Source organism: Abrus precatorius, unplaced genomic scaffold, assembly GCF_003935025.1.
Source record: "Abrus precatorius isolate BTA unplaced genomic scaffold, Abrus_2018 Scaffold4, whole genome shotgun sequence".
Lineage (NCBI taxonomy): Eukaryota > Viridiplantae > Streptophyta > Magnoliopsida > Fabales > Fabaceae > Abrus > Abrus precatorius.
In genome coordinates this window covers 21,415,956-21,430,028 of record NW_020874384.1, presented here as the reverse complement: position 1 = coordinate 21,430,028, position 14,073 = coordinate 21,415,956, and the positions used below count along the sequence as shown (strand labels likewise).

Here is a 14,073-nt window from a genome sequence, read left to right as displayed (position 1 = left end):
ATAAAGAATGATATATATTTTTTGTTTGACAAAAACATAAAAACAAAAAAAAGAAATTTTTTCTTCTATTTTTTCATTCATTCTTTTTCTCTGATTTTATTTTTTTTATCCAAACATAGTATAAAAGTGTGATAAGAGATTGGGTCCATGTGGAGGTTGGCATTGGGAGGACCAACAAAGAGTGAAGGCAGTGGGCTTGGCTCCCATCATGTCCTTAAACAAATACACATACCCCAAAACACCCGTGCCCTACCCTTTGCCCCCACACTCCCTCTCCTTCTGTCTCCTTTCACTCTTCGCTCTTCATAAATACACCTCTCACCTTTCATCCCTTCCCAACACCCCTTCCCTTCTCTCTCAAAATGGCCATTAGAAAACCAAACAAGCTTTCCCAAACTACAGTCCTCAAACAAATCCTCAAGAGGTGTTCAAGCTTAGGAAAGAAAAACGGCTATGACGATGATGGTCTCCCTCTTGATGTCCCCAAAGGCCATTTTCCTGTTTACGTTGGAGAAAACAGAAGTAGATACATTGTTCCTATCTCGTTCCTCACCCACCCCCAGTTTCAATCCCTCCTTCGACAAGCTGAAGAAGAATTTGGCTTCGATCACGATATGGGTCTCACTATTCCTTGTGAAGAAGTTGTTTTCCGTTCTCTAACATCCATGCTCAGATGAACAAAGGACTAGTTCGAATATGTTTCTGCTAGAGTCAAGAAGGGAAGGTGCCAAGACGAAGCATCTTTAGTTTTGCTTCTCTTTTTTTAACTTCTCTCTTCACCCTAGTCGTTTGGATTCTCATCAATTCGCTATCTAGTTCTTTTTTTTTTGGTCCCATTCTTTTCTTTGGTTGATCTTGTTTCCAACAGCCCCATTTGGGGTTTTTATGTTCATTTTGTGACTAACATTTTGCCCTCATATGTATTTCTTGGGGTAAGAATTGTATAAAGGGTTTGTTGAGATTTTCCTCACAGAGGTTCTATACTATACACCCTGCGAGAGAAGTTAGTTTTCTCAATGAAAGCTGAGAAGTTCGTAGTCTTTGCCAACTCTCACCTTTTTTACTCTTTGATTCTGAAAGATATTTTGAGAGTTGCATTTGCAATATATATATATACAATATTAATTTTTGTAAGTGCTTAAGTGTAATATAATTGCGGACAAATTATATGCGATAGATCGGATCAAGTTAAAGATTTGTGCATGGACAGTTTGTTCATGTATAAAACTGTGTACTTTCCAGGGCTAGCCGCTCCAATGTTCAAAAACCAAAAAAACTCTCTGCTTAATTGGTACTATATACCCAACATAAAATATAACTCATAAGCTTAAACAAATGAAAAAAAAAAGAGAGACCACAGCATGCATAGGTTGTCAGAGAACGTGCTGTACTTAAGTGTGTACGGATAATCTGTGCTCGGCCGGAAGGAATGCCCACATCGTATGAATACCATATTAAGTTAGAATGGGTCCAAGCCGGTAAAAAGCAAAATAATATCACAGTAGTTTTCTTATTGAGTAATTTTTAAAATTATTAGCGTATAAAAGATTTATTTTTATTAATAAAAATGATACTAAGAAACGAAGAAAAATTAACAAAATGAATTATTTTTAAAATTTTAAAATTAAAATAATTCTTTTAATAAAGCTAGGAACAGTTAATTTTTATAATTTAGAAAACTAATATAGATAATTGCTTTTTTTAATTTTTAAATCATGATATCGTTCAATCGAGTAAAAATTTGTTTCTCAAAATAGGTAAAGATTAATATTAAAAAATTTAATAAAAACTTTATATAAATAATTAAAAATTAAATGTCTGGCAATTGTGTTAAAATTTATTTATATGTCAGAGTAGGTTTGTGTAAATAATAATAGACATGCGGAATCCGTATATACCCTAACACAGTATTCGTGAGAATCTTGGCATGTTATTTTGTTGCTCTACATTTTAATTTTTGGCTATGATTGTTGGTCGTTCTTTATAAATTAATTGTGTTTAAATTTTTAATGAAACAGTAGGATCTAACAAACATCAGAGAAGTGTAACGGCACTTTAAACAAGTAATCAAACACATTGAATATTCTTATGAAACTTAAATTGGATATGCATTCTTAAACCATTTTTAACAGTAGAACCATTTTTTTTTTCGTTTTCATTCAAAAAGAGAATAAAACATGTGCGTATAATGATATTTCCCTTCAGAACTAAAAAATATATATAATCCAAGACATGACTCATCATCACCATTGAATTGCAAAACAGCCCATGTCTTGAGTGCATCTTTATCACTGTGATTGGAAAAGAAATTGCATAATGTTATCTCCCTTCAGAAGATATTTTAGTCTATTTCTCTTATATGCGTAACTATTTTTTTTATACAACTTTTTCTCTCTTTTATGTTAACAACTTTGTCCCAACTACAAGTGAAGCGGCAATTTACTTATCTTTAGACAGCCTCCAATAGAGAGTTGCTATGGGTTGCCTGAATCGTTATTCCCCCTCTATCTTTTCTGTTTCATACATACACCAATGCCATAATGCTATTCAAAGACAATTTGACTATTTTAATATTAATTAAAACATTGACACTATACGTAATATTACATTTTTTTTGTATATATATAGTGAAAATATATCCTAAAATTAAAGGGACAATTTGATTGTCCGGTTTTTGTTTTAGAAAACATTTTCCATTAAAAAATTACTAAATCCACTGTTTTCTTTCAAAACAAAAGTAAATTTCTAAATATTGCTATACAGTATCTCGTGTTTTTCAGTGAGAAAAGGAAATAGAGGAGGGGTTTGAACCTCTGAGGGGAGTAGTAGCAGTGCAGATATCATCACTGGCATTAATTAAAGGCAAAGCAAGTTGCATAAGAACAAACTTTGAAAGGAACTGACCTTGCTTTTGCAGAGAAGGACCAGCCGAGAATCAAAGGCTGCCTCCGGTTAGATGGTCCTCTCTTCATTATTAATAATGCCTCCTTTTGTTTCTTTTCGTTTCAGCCACAAAGAGATTTTGCCACTCACAATTCTTCTACAACTGCCTCACCGACTTCATTAGCCCCAAAAGAATATCTTCTGCTCTCCAACATCCAATTTTTATTTTCTTTAATTCAGGGAAAAAAAATTCACCCATGATTTCTCCTTTGTGCTTTTTTTTCCTTTCACATCACTCTCTCCAATATATTGCGCATCCTCGCATAAACACATAATTAAGCACATATATACGAGGGTTTTATTTGTTTAGGCCCATGTAAGATTCAATTAACCAATTTCAAAAAAAAAAAAAAAGCCAGAGATTCATAGAGCTTTAGCTCATTGGGACTCCAACTATATGTATTTTTTCCAATGTGGGTGATGATAAGTGCTCTTGTCAAAGTTACCTTCTAAAAATCTGATATGTATTGCCCTAGATATATAGTTTTTCTTTTACAGAAATTGTTAATTAAATATTATGAAAGTGGTTTATTGCCCGTTTGTTTCTTCATCTTACAAAACGGAGTTAAAGAAAGTAGAATTAACCAATATATTTAAGATAAACTTAGGTATAATGCTAAAGATACTTTTATTATTTTATAAAATTAAAATTATAGTTTTTTTAATAGTTTACATAAAAAATTCAATATTAAAAATTGATACATATCGGTAAAATGAAATTTTAATTTTAAGTAAAAAATAAAACAAACAATTATCATTTTTTTCAGTTCAGTATATACAAATAAAAATATAATTTCAGACACATTGACTGCTTAATTTTTTTTATACACTTATTTATTATGAGAATCATATTAATAAGATATTTAATCATTATTTATATAACTGAATAAATATATTCATTTAATATGAGTGTCAATTTGACTTTTTATTATTATGAATATTTATGAAATATAATATATAATTTTGAAATATTACTTTTTATTGATTTTATATTTGTTATATATAAACGAAGGAGAGAGTAAAATATTTACACAAGTTATTAATAAAATTAATTGTAAAGTATTTAAAATCTGAAAATATTTTTTTGAAATATAATATATAATTTTTTTGATTATTGTAAATCTGCAACTAGTTTAGGTTTTGACATAAACTGAAAATCAATATTGCGCATAATTTCCATCTAAATGGATCTGGTATTGTATTTTTTAAAATCACACCATAATTAAACACATACAAAGGAAGCTCTTCCCGTAAAATCAATCCTTTTCTGCCTCCTCTATGTTCGTGTAATTTCCAAAGATGAGAAGTTCTAATGGATTTGCAGTTGCTCCTATATAGCATATGTTGCATTTCTTATATTTTGTATACTTTCGGATATCATTATTTTTTTCTTGGATCTACTGCGAAAAATATTTGTGATCTAATGTTGGGTTGAAAATTTCTATTTCGGAAATTTTGTCCCAAAGTGCCCCACCCATGTTCTCACCTATTTCCTGGAAAGAATACAACTCGATCTATTATTTTACGATCCACACCATCCTATTTATCAAGAATCAGGCTCTTAATGCTAGTAAATATATGTGATAATATTTAGTAACACACTTTTTTTAATATACTTGAAATTTATTAAAACTTTAAAATTAATGATGAAACTTGTTAAATTATAAGAACAATACTCATACAAATATTTTTTAAAAAATCATTTCTTATCATTTTAAAAGTTTTTAAAATCTGAAAATTTAAAACTATTTTACATCATAAATCCATTTTAAATCTTCAAAATTTTCGACAGGAAACAATTATTTAAAATTTTAAAGTATAAAAAACAACGGTAAGTCTAAATTACTTGATTTTAAGAATAAAAAAAACTTAATTCACTCAAAAAAATAAAAGACAAGAATTACATACAATTTAATAAAATTACATCGAATTTTAATACTAACAAATAATTTGAAATTACCAAACTTTTTTCTGTAAAAGTCAACTCACTATTACTTGATGGACGTGTTCACAGAAATAGGTTCTGAAATAAATTAAATCAAGTTAAAATTAGTTTGGGATTTAATAATTATTCAATAAATTAACTTCATTTATGAAGTAAATGAGTTAAATATGTATGCATGTACACATACACATGTATAAACGTGATATTTTTAATGAGAGAAAATAATTTTAAATATAAGTGTATGTGTTTTTAAAATTATGAACAGTTCATAAATTGGGGAGAAAATTAAGTGGAACGTTCCTTGTTCGTTTAATTTCTCTTGGTGTCGCTGTAGCGCATATGTGTGTGTAAGAAATGTAAAGTTATCGTTCTCAATTGTTATTTTCATATTGTCTTTTTGTCTTTCTTGAGGCTCAACATAGGGCAGAGGACAGATGAAAACGACATTGTGTGGGAGAGGATGGAGGGTGGGATGTCGTTAGGCTGAAAAGCAAGTTGGGCTCCAAAACTCATTCGGGAGAGATACGGTGAAGGGTACGTATCGTGGGGTGATTACCACCGTTTGCAGCATCCCATGCTATACCATACATTCTTTCAATTTTCCTCAACAATCTAATTAGGGGCCTCATAATTAATTGCATTCCAAATTGGCGATTCTCGTCATAATATCAAGTCTTCTATCGTCAAGTGATCTAATTATGACGAAACGTGAAGTACGAAAAATATGGCAGGTGTCTTTGAAGTTTTAAATATTTTGTATCTCAAATACTTCCACAATTTTCAATTTATCTCGAATAAGAATGTGAGAATTTTATGTAAAAAGAAAAATAACTTGATAATTTAATTTTAACAATTAAAAGATTAGAGGAGGACTATATTTGAGCATAAAGTTACTAGAAAAAAATTTCCAAAATTAATTTTTATGAAGCACATAAATTACAATTAATATTTCACCAAACAATATTTTATCTATTTTAATAATCCATTAAAAATCTTCTAGCACTGTCCTTCCTTGACAAGTAAAACAAACAACACCGTAACTGACTAACCATAGCTGCTGTAGCATCATCGACACGTGTTCCAAGTGAATTAAAAGTTTGAATTTCTGGACTTTAATTGGTTTAACATTCTAATGCATCGAAACTCAATCTCAATTTTTTTTAGTGGACAAAAAATAAACGGACAGTTAATCACATGATTTTAGATTCGTTTCAAGATTCACATAAATGAAAATATTCTTAAAATAAGTCTTACTTTAATGCTTAATAATATCACGAGAGATGATTTTTTAGATTTAAGACCTTCTATAACAAATATAATATAATCATCCTTATAAAATATAAATTTTTAAAATACACGTAATGACATTTATAACTAATCATAATTAATTTGTATTTAATAAAATTATATATTTTTTAACAAGACCTTGTTATCTAGTGTGGCTGGTCATGGTCATGGGTGGTGGCAGTGGACCCACTGTTTTAGAGTTGGGGATGAGGAGCACGTGAGCGTGACCCACACACAAGCACGCTGGTAGAACATGTCAAATGCGCGCACGTGACTTGTCCCCGTTGTACGACCTCACGGTTAGACCGTCGATTGCACTATATACGTAGTAGCGTGGGATCATGCATGGATTCATAATGTGCATTTGGATCATAGTCAAATTTGGTAACTTTGCAATTTAGTTGTTTAAATTATTCTTTAATTCTTAAATTTAATTATGAACGAGTTAATTTGCAGTGTCTTTGGTTGTGGGTTGTAGCATGGTTGCGCGCGTGTTAATGCATGGTTTGGTAATATCGTGCTCATCAAAGGTCATATCTTGATGCTAAAATTTATTAATTTTTACAAATGGTAAAAAATAAACACATAATACAATGATTAAAATCACATAATTTTTAACTATCCAGTAATATTAAAATCGCTATTGATTTGGAACAAAACTCAACGCTTTACTTTTATGATTTGGGTTGTATTGACATGTAAATGATAATTCACTTTGACAGTAATAAAACCCACACTGAATATTGGAAAACAGCTGTAGTGTGTGGATGTTTATCGGACATGGTGCAGGATTGAAGGTGCTTAAGTGGGAACAGGGGATCCCTAGTTGTATGGATAATTAAAAAGGAAGGAAATAATGTTTTTCGCAAAATTTTATATTTTTATATATTTATTTATTTTTATTCCTTTTCTACTACGTTATTTACCCTCTCTTTTATTTTTCTCGTTTTATCTCTCCCATCCCATCACTTATTTTACATCTCATTCAGGATATGAAATAACAATTTTCCTTTTTCACACCTTGAATACATTCTATTAAGTAACACAGTTCGGGAAAAAAAAGTGAAATACAATGGAAGTGTGATAAAAAATATATATTAACAGAATAATAAGGATAATTATATAAAAAAAAAAGGATGTGTGAAAAAATCAAGTTAATGTTATCTTTTATATATATAAGACATTTCAAGTGAAAAGATTTTGTTATTATAAGAGGTGAAAGACGTTAATAATAGCTATTAGATCAAAATAAAGAGTTTAGATTTAAAATTATTATTTCATTATTTTTTTTCTCTTATCAATGGTCATTATTAATATTTCTCTTCTCACTTAAAATGTCCTATATATATTAAATTGTTTATTTTATTTTAATCTTTATATGATATGAATTTAATAAATTTATTTATTAAATCAAGTACAATTATTTTAATTGATGATTAATTTTTTAATAAATTAAACATATATTATATAATCTTATATTTGACATGTATTTATATTGTTAAAAATATAAGTTAAGTTAATCTATACATCATCATAATTTTATTGAATGTTTAAACAAATATTTTTAATTTAAAATATTTTAACAGAGTTCTTAAGCTTTTAATTAAGTTTGCTCTCAATAAATCATAAAGTTTTGTTAAATTATAAAAATTGTTTAAAAATTCAGATAAAGTATAAAACATATGTGATTGTGTTGTCTGTCAAATAGGATTTAATTTGTACTTTTTGAAAAATAGAAATAGATTATTATATAGTTTATCTATATTTCCAACTTGGTTTGAATAATTTAACAAGAGTTGATAGAGTTTGAATGAATATTGTCGAACGTGTGGACTCTATTAAAAGTACTTCTCATAAATACAATTATCTAGTTAAAAAGTTTTAAACTACAAAAAATTGAAGTTAATAAAAGCATAAGGACCAATAAATTGATTGAAACAAAAATATATATGTAAAAATAAATCTCGTATCAATTAATTTATAAATTATCGGAGAAATTTTAATTTAATATATTTAATAAAAAATAAATTTAATAATGAAATTAAAAATGTTTAATGTTGACAAAAATTACCAAACAAAACAAGTTTAGTGAAATATCAATGAACATGGCATGTTTCTGTTTTCTTCGTTTCTTTTGGGATTTTTGTTTCTTTTGAAGCCTTTTCGGGAAAGTTGGGTCCTTTTAGGGGCAAGCACGGGGGAAATGACATGCATGAGGACCCAATATGAAGAAAAATCTTGTCAAAAGTCCAGTTTATGAGAAAACATGATCCCACTTCGTAAGACACTCTCAATAAGTGCATGCCAGGGAATACCTCATTTGCTCTCTCATCCGATATATAATTTTAGATCCATCAAACTCATTTACAACCTCTCTCCACCCTTTTTTTTTCTATTTATTTGCAAAATGTGAATCAAATTATCTGTTTTAATATTTTCAGTTCCTTTTTTGTTTTTCAAATTGAAAACTGATATTTGAGTAAAAATTATAACATTCAAGTGAGAAAAGCCGATAAAAGATCTATACATAGAAACAAATAATTAGTTCAATTATGTAAATAATTCGTGACACTGGCATCGACATGCTTATTGCAAGAGGATCATTATCAATTATACAGAAGTTAAACTTTATCTAAGTTGGTTTATTGCTAAAATAAATAATAGAAAAATGCTTGTGTCCACAGTATAAAAGGCTAAAACTGAAAATAAATTATTAAATAATAATATAAAATATTAAAAAAAATTAGAATGTTATCTTGAATATTGTCAGGCATCATCTTGGAGTGTCGATCTAGTGATTTCCGTTAAAAAGAAAAAGGGTTGTCTCTGTTAAAGTCCATTATAATAGGCCTATTACGATGCTGTGCTATCAAGCTTACTATTGCTCATCATGACCCCAAAAAAAGTTCACCATTGCTCATGAATTTGCGTCAGTGGAATCACATGGTTTTGGATAAGAATTACTTAAACTGATTGTAAATTTCACCATATTAATTTGACTATAAAATTGCAGTTGCAACTCCGCGCTGGGTATAGACATAAAATAGTTAAAATTTGTGTTCTTAACAATAAAGATTATTCATCATATTCTTCTTCAATTATTTAAAAATGGAAGTATTTTATATATTTACATTAAATTTGAATTTTAAAAAAATTCAATACACAAAAATACTGAATAATGTATATAAATTTTTTCGCTCATCCCTTTCCCTCACTGGATCGGTCCATTTTTGTGGGGACAGGGTCAGGGCCTGGGCTAATATTTGGGTCATTCTGTGTGGGAAAGTGGATTGTTGTTTCATAGACTCTATAGAAAGGCCTAAGTAAACTCACACCATGGATCAGAATAAAAGAAGTATTGGCAAGGTGTTAATTGGGTAATGCTTCTGATGGGCCAACGATTGGGCCTTCAGCTAGAACATTGACATGAATTTTCTGGATGGGCCGGATAGATAGCCCAAGAAAGATAGTGATTATGTCCGAAAAAATATCTGGAGTCCGGTGAGTTTGGATTTGCTGGGACGTGCGAATCTGAGCTGAAATAGGGGAAGAGAAGAGAAAGAGATAGCAATGCTTCTACCGGCACTGGTACCATGGTGTCCATATCCATGGCGGCATGGCACGATGCCGACACTCACAGTGACTTCAATTCCAATGGGAATTTTGAGAGGGAGAGGGAGAGGGAAGGAGGTTGTTGGTTGCAGAATAAGGTGCATGGCGAATCCGAGGAGAGTGAAAATGGTGGCCAAACAAATAAGGAGGGAGCTTTCTGATATGCTCATCACGGATAAAGTCTTGCAGTATGCTATCCTTCCAGAAGCTTCCTTAGGAGCTGACCGCTACCTCTCTTCCCTCACCACCATCACCGACGTCCATGTCTCCGGTGATTTGCAGGTCTTTCCTCATCAAACGCTCCGTTTTATTCTAACAATACCATCTCATTTCCCTCCTCAACTTGTGTAGGTGGTTAAGGTGTATGTATCCGTTTTTGGAGATGAAAGAGGGAAGGAAGTAGCCATTGCAGGCTTGAAGTCAAAGGCTAAATACGTTCGCAGTGAGTTGGGGAAGCGTATGAAGTTGCGCTTAACTCCTGAGATACGCTTTATAGAGGATGATTCTTTTGAGAAAGGGAGCAGGGTAACTATAAACACATTTTCCCCTTTTTTAATCTTTTTTCCACTACTTCTGTGAGCTTTTATTCATCCGCCACTTCAATTTTTCAGGTGATTGCAATATTAGATAAAATAAAGAATGAGAAGAGTCAAAACAAGGAGCAATTCAATTCTTCTGCGCAAGAAGAGGACGATGATTGGGATGGTGAAGACCCTGATGAAGGTATCATTTATGTGGAATAGCTGCCTCCCCCTGCTTCAGTACTGTGATGGTTCCATATGGACGATCTTTCAGTGTTGGTAGGTATGCTTTAATGAATCTATTTCAAGTGTTGCTTTAGAAATCATACTGGGATGATTCATATAAGTATAGTTTGTCTCAAGCATTTCTATTAGGTATGTATATATGTAAATCCATATATATTAAAAATCTACTAGGCAGTTGGCTCTTGTATCCCAAGTATGGTTTACTTTTGGATATCATGAAAAAATTTTAACCACGTATTCAATCATTAAATTGATTACTTATGTGCAGTACATGGAATCACTTCATTAAAATGCTTTCTGGAAACTGGAATGATGTTGTTCTTTGTTCACAAGTGACTACATTATCTGAACACAAAGACCTTGGCATGTCAACCCCAAGTGATGTCGACCAATTTTTGGGTTTACTCTCCTTGTGTTATGTCCCAGGATGTTAGTATACAATAGGACTTGCAGTATACGTTTCTTTTCCTTGATTCCTGTAAGTTGATTTTATAATGTTTACAATTGCTGTTTTGCTATTTGAATTTGGGTGTCTTGAACAAAGTACACCCAACGAGATGCATGTACATGTGAATGTGGTGATTTTATGATGTTTCTTTCTTTTCAACTGGATTTTGTTTGATTTAGTAGGTTGTACTATCACTTTTCACTAGTATGTTTTGATCAGGACTATGAAACATGCAATCTGGCATGGTTCAAAATGACTTTGCTCTTTTTTTATTCATTTTGTTTTCCTACATTCATCCAATCAAACCTGCTAAGCTAATGATAGTCTCAAACTATGAAGGATATAAGTTGCTCGGATAGATCCAGGGTAGTATTTCTTCCTGGTTGTATGTGGACAAAGTTATAGTCTTATAGACTATTCTCTATAGGATAATAAAAAATTCGGCCATCACCAAGTCAGACTTCAAGAAAACTCTCCATCCCCCCTCCATAAAAAACTTTACAATTTCATCCAATGGTTCAGATAAATCAGGCTAACAAAATAAATGGTCAATATAATACTTACTTTGATTAATATTGTTCAGATATTGGTCAATCACAAATTAAAAATTAGTTAATGACATTTAGGATGGAACAATGTACTTCAAATATGCTTTATTGTTTTTTTTAAGGGAGGAAGGATGTTGAGAAAGCTGTTGGAGGAGATAGAAATTGTGCTTATCACCCTCACTACAGCGGAACATTTGATATTACTCACTGCTACAATATTTCGTCAAACAATATCAATGTGATATGTATGACCACAGAAAAGGGGAGCATTAACGTGAATGTGTCAGAAAGTATACTTTCCTTTGAACAGTATAAATTATACTATTATCTTGCTTAACGATAATAATAAGTTGTCACAAATAAATTTTTTATAGAATACCTTTTTCGTAGTGCTTTAAAAAAAATTTTCAGCAAATTGTTGGCAAGAAAAACACTATTTAAGAATGCAGCGGAGATTTCGAAACGTGTAAAAAATGGTATCAAAGCAATTACAAATAGCAAAATTTCGGCACTCATTTTTTCCACGTTTAAAGCAAGTCAATGAGACGTAGATGACACGTAAAGTAAGACGCTTGTTAAACAAAGGAACGATGTTTTAGTAGTGCATTTAACTCGTGCTGTAACATATTCTGCTCCATTGATGGCTCAGTGATGAGGTTTCTTCTGAGACCTGGCTTTTGCCTAAAAATTAGAAGCAGGATAAACAGAATCAAGCATCAATGACTGGATGCATGCAAGCCAATCGAATTTCTAAACGCGCACAACACAATTGTCATCAGACGTGGAAACAAAATAAAGTGTCCTAATTTTCCAACACGAACTAAAAAGTGTGAGAAGAAAAGGAGACAATAATAATAATAAAGGCAATCAATCTTGTTATATCCTAAGCCAAAACTGATATTTCACAGTGAAAATGATTGAATCGACAGACAATTTGTGAGGAATAGTAAGAATACCTTGAGGTATTTGAGGTTAATACTTAAACTAAATGAAGCAGAAGGATAAAACGGAGGCTCGAGCGACCTGCCAATATGAATAGGGAGAAATGTAATATATAATCTAATAATAAACATTTCATTTTCCACACAAACTAAGTTAGGGTGAGAACTAGGAAGTATACAAGAGCAAGTTGCTTGTGCCGGAGTAATATAACGAGATGCATGTACATGTGAATGTGCTTATATAATCTAATGTAATTTGGATTGAGATTCTTTTTTTCAAACACGAGTGTGCATAATACTGTTTGGTCGTGTTACTCCTGTACCATGAATAGAAACCCCATTTCTTTACTTTTTTTTCCCTTTCCATTGTATTTTTTCTTTTCACATTTGTTTTTGTATTCACTTCCACATTGTATACGAATGCACAGGGAATCTTACTTACAATTACAAGTTAATAAATATCTTGGTATATATTTAAAATATCCCCCTTTCCACTTCTATCTCTTTCATGACCAATAACCGCTCGAGGTTCTTGATTACAATTGGATAGAGACGCATAGTCTAGGATAAGCCCGTGTTTTTTTTTTCTTTGGTCAACGGAGAACCCTGTCTTGAAGAGTAAGCTCATCACGATGTACTATTATGAGGCCATGATGACATTCATTGCCCATTTTTTTTCACTTCTAAAGCGAATCATTGATGCAATCACAACGAACAAAATTTAGATTACGAGCTCTATTGAAACAATTAATCAACGTGTGAGTAGGGAAATGGCATTTGCGCTGGCCCAAGGAGATCAACGATGAAGCCTATTAGCACCATGAGTAATGTGGTGAAAATAAAGCTGATTAAAATCATGAGTAATCAAAGATATCAAATTTATAAATACCACAACTCAAGATAGCCATTAATTTTGCATATTAAGAAGAGTTTTAATAAACGCTCTCATCTATATTAATATTAAAACTTTCCTCTTCTTGGAGGAACCCAAGAGGAACCCACCACGTAAAAGTTGATATTGTTATTGTTAAAGAAAATGGAAAAAAATAACAGCCAATGAATCATTGAAAGCATGAAAATGAGTAATGAAAGGTGGGTGGGGGTTATGTGTAGCTGAAGTCTATCCTATATATCATCCGTACGTTTGCTACCCATTTCTCTTGGCCACCGGCTACTCCTTTGACTTAACGCCAAAACCTCTTAGTCAATAGATTCTGATTAGCACGAAAGATTCTTACACACACACTCCAACACGAGATTCACTTACACCAAAACATCTAATTTAAGTCATATTCAATTTCTGCACTATTATTATTTAGTTGAAGACTAAATTATTTATATTTTAAAGACTTGTTACATGGTCGTGAATTTCGTAATAGAATAAATACAATAACTAGTTAGCATTGACTCTTTTATATTCAATTAGATTTAGATAACAACAATTTACTTGGCTAATTAACAAAATAATTCGACAATAATGCTAGCCAACTCATCAATTAAGCGTTGAATCATTCAATTCAATAAAACCAACTAATAAAATAATCATTCCAAAACATGTGGGGAGAAATAAATTGTTTTTTAT

General features: G+C 31.2%; 2 protein-coding genes across 4 annotated transcripts; both read left to right on the top strand.

Annotated features, from left to right (window-relative positions):
- The first annotated feature begins 355 nt into the window (after positions 1–355).
- LOC113865310 (auxin-responsive protein SAUR50-like) lies at positions 356–779 on the top strand. The gene has a single exon (XM_027499772.1). It carries the CDS (start codon positions 363–365, stop codon positions 675–677), a length of 315 nt encoding a protein of 104 aa, XP_027355573.1. The 5' UTR covers positions 356–362; the 3' UTR covers positions 678–779.
- Positions 780–9,665: 8,886 nt separating this feature from the next.
- On the top strand, positions 9,666–11,288 carry LOC113865446 (probable ribosome-binding factor A, chloroplastic). Of its 3 annotated transcripts, none has more exons than XR_003504987.1 (4): positions 9,666–10,069; positions 10,139–10,312; positions 10,399–10,587; positions 10,823–11,288. XR_003504987.1 is itself a non-coding variant. In XM_027499994.1 (3 exons), exons 1-3 carry the CDS (start codon positions 9,746–9,748, stop codon positions 10,528–10,530), a joined length of 630 nt encoding a protein of 209 aa, XP_027355795.1. In that variant the 5' UTR covers positions 9,666–9,745; the 3' UTR covers positions 10,531–11,180. The 3 variants fall into 3 exon arrangements, 1 of the variants encoding a protein (XP_027355795.1); XR_003504986.1 differs by having other exon boundaries at positions 10,399–10,591; positions 10,823–11,176; XM_027499994.1 differs by having other exon boundaries at positions 10,399–11,180.
- Positions 11,289–14,073: the final 2,785 nt, after the last annotated feature.

What these genes read in the sequence shown, in the direction of transcription:
- LOC113865310 (XM_027499772.1), top strand. Translation starts at nt 363, where the DNA reads ATGGCCATTAGAAAACCAAACAAGCTTTCCCAAACTACAGTCCTCAAA.
- LOC113865446 (XM_027499994.1), top strand. Translation starts at nt 9,746, where the DNA reads ATGCTTCTACCGGCACTGGTACCATGGTGTCCATATCCATGGCGGCAT. An exon ending in ATGTCTCCGGTGATTTGCAG is followed by an intron (nt 10,070 to 10,138) that starts GTCTTTCCTCAT and finishes CAACTTGTGTAG; the next exon opens with GTGGTTAAGGTGTATGTATC. An exon ending in CTTTTGAGAAAGGGAGCAGG is followed by an intron (nt 10,313 to 10,398) that starts GTAACTATAAAC and finishes TCAATTTTTCAG; the next exon opens with GTGATTGCAATATTAGATAA.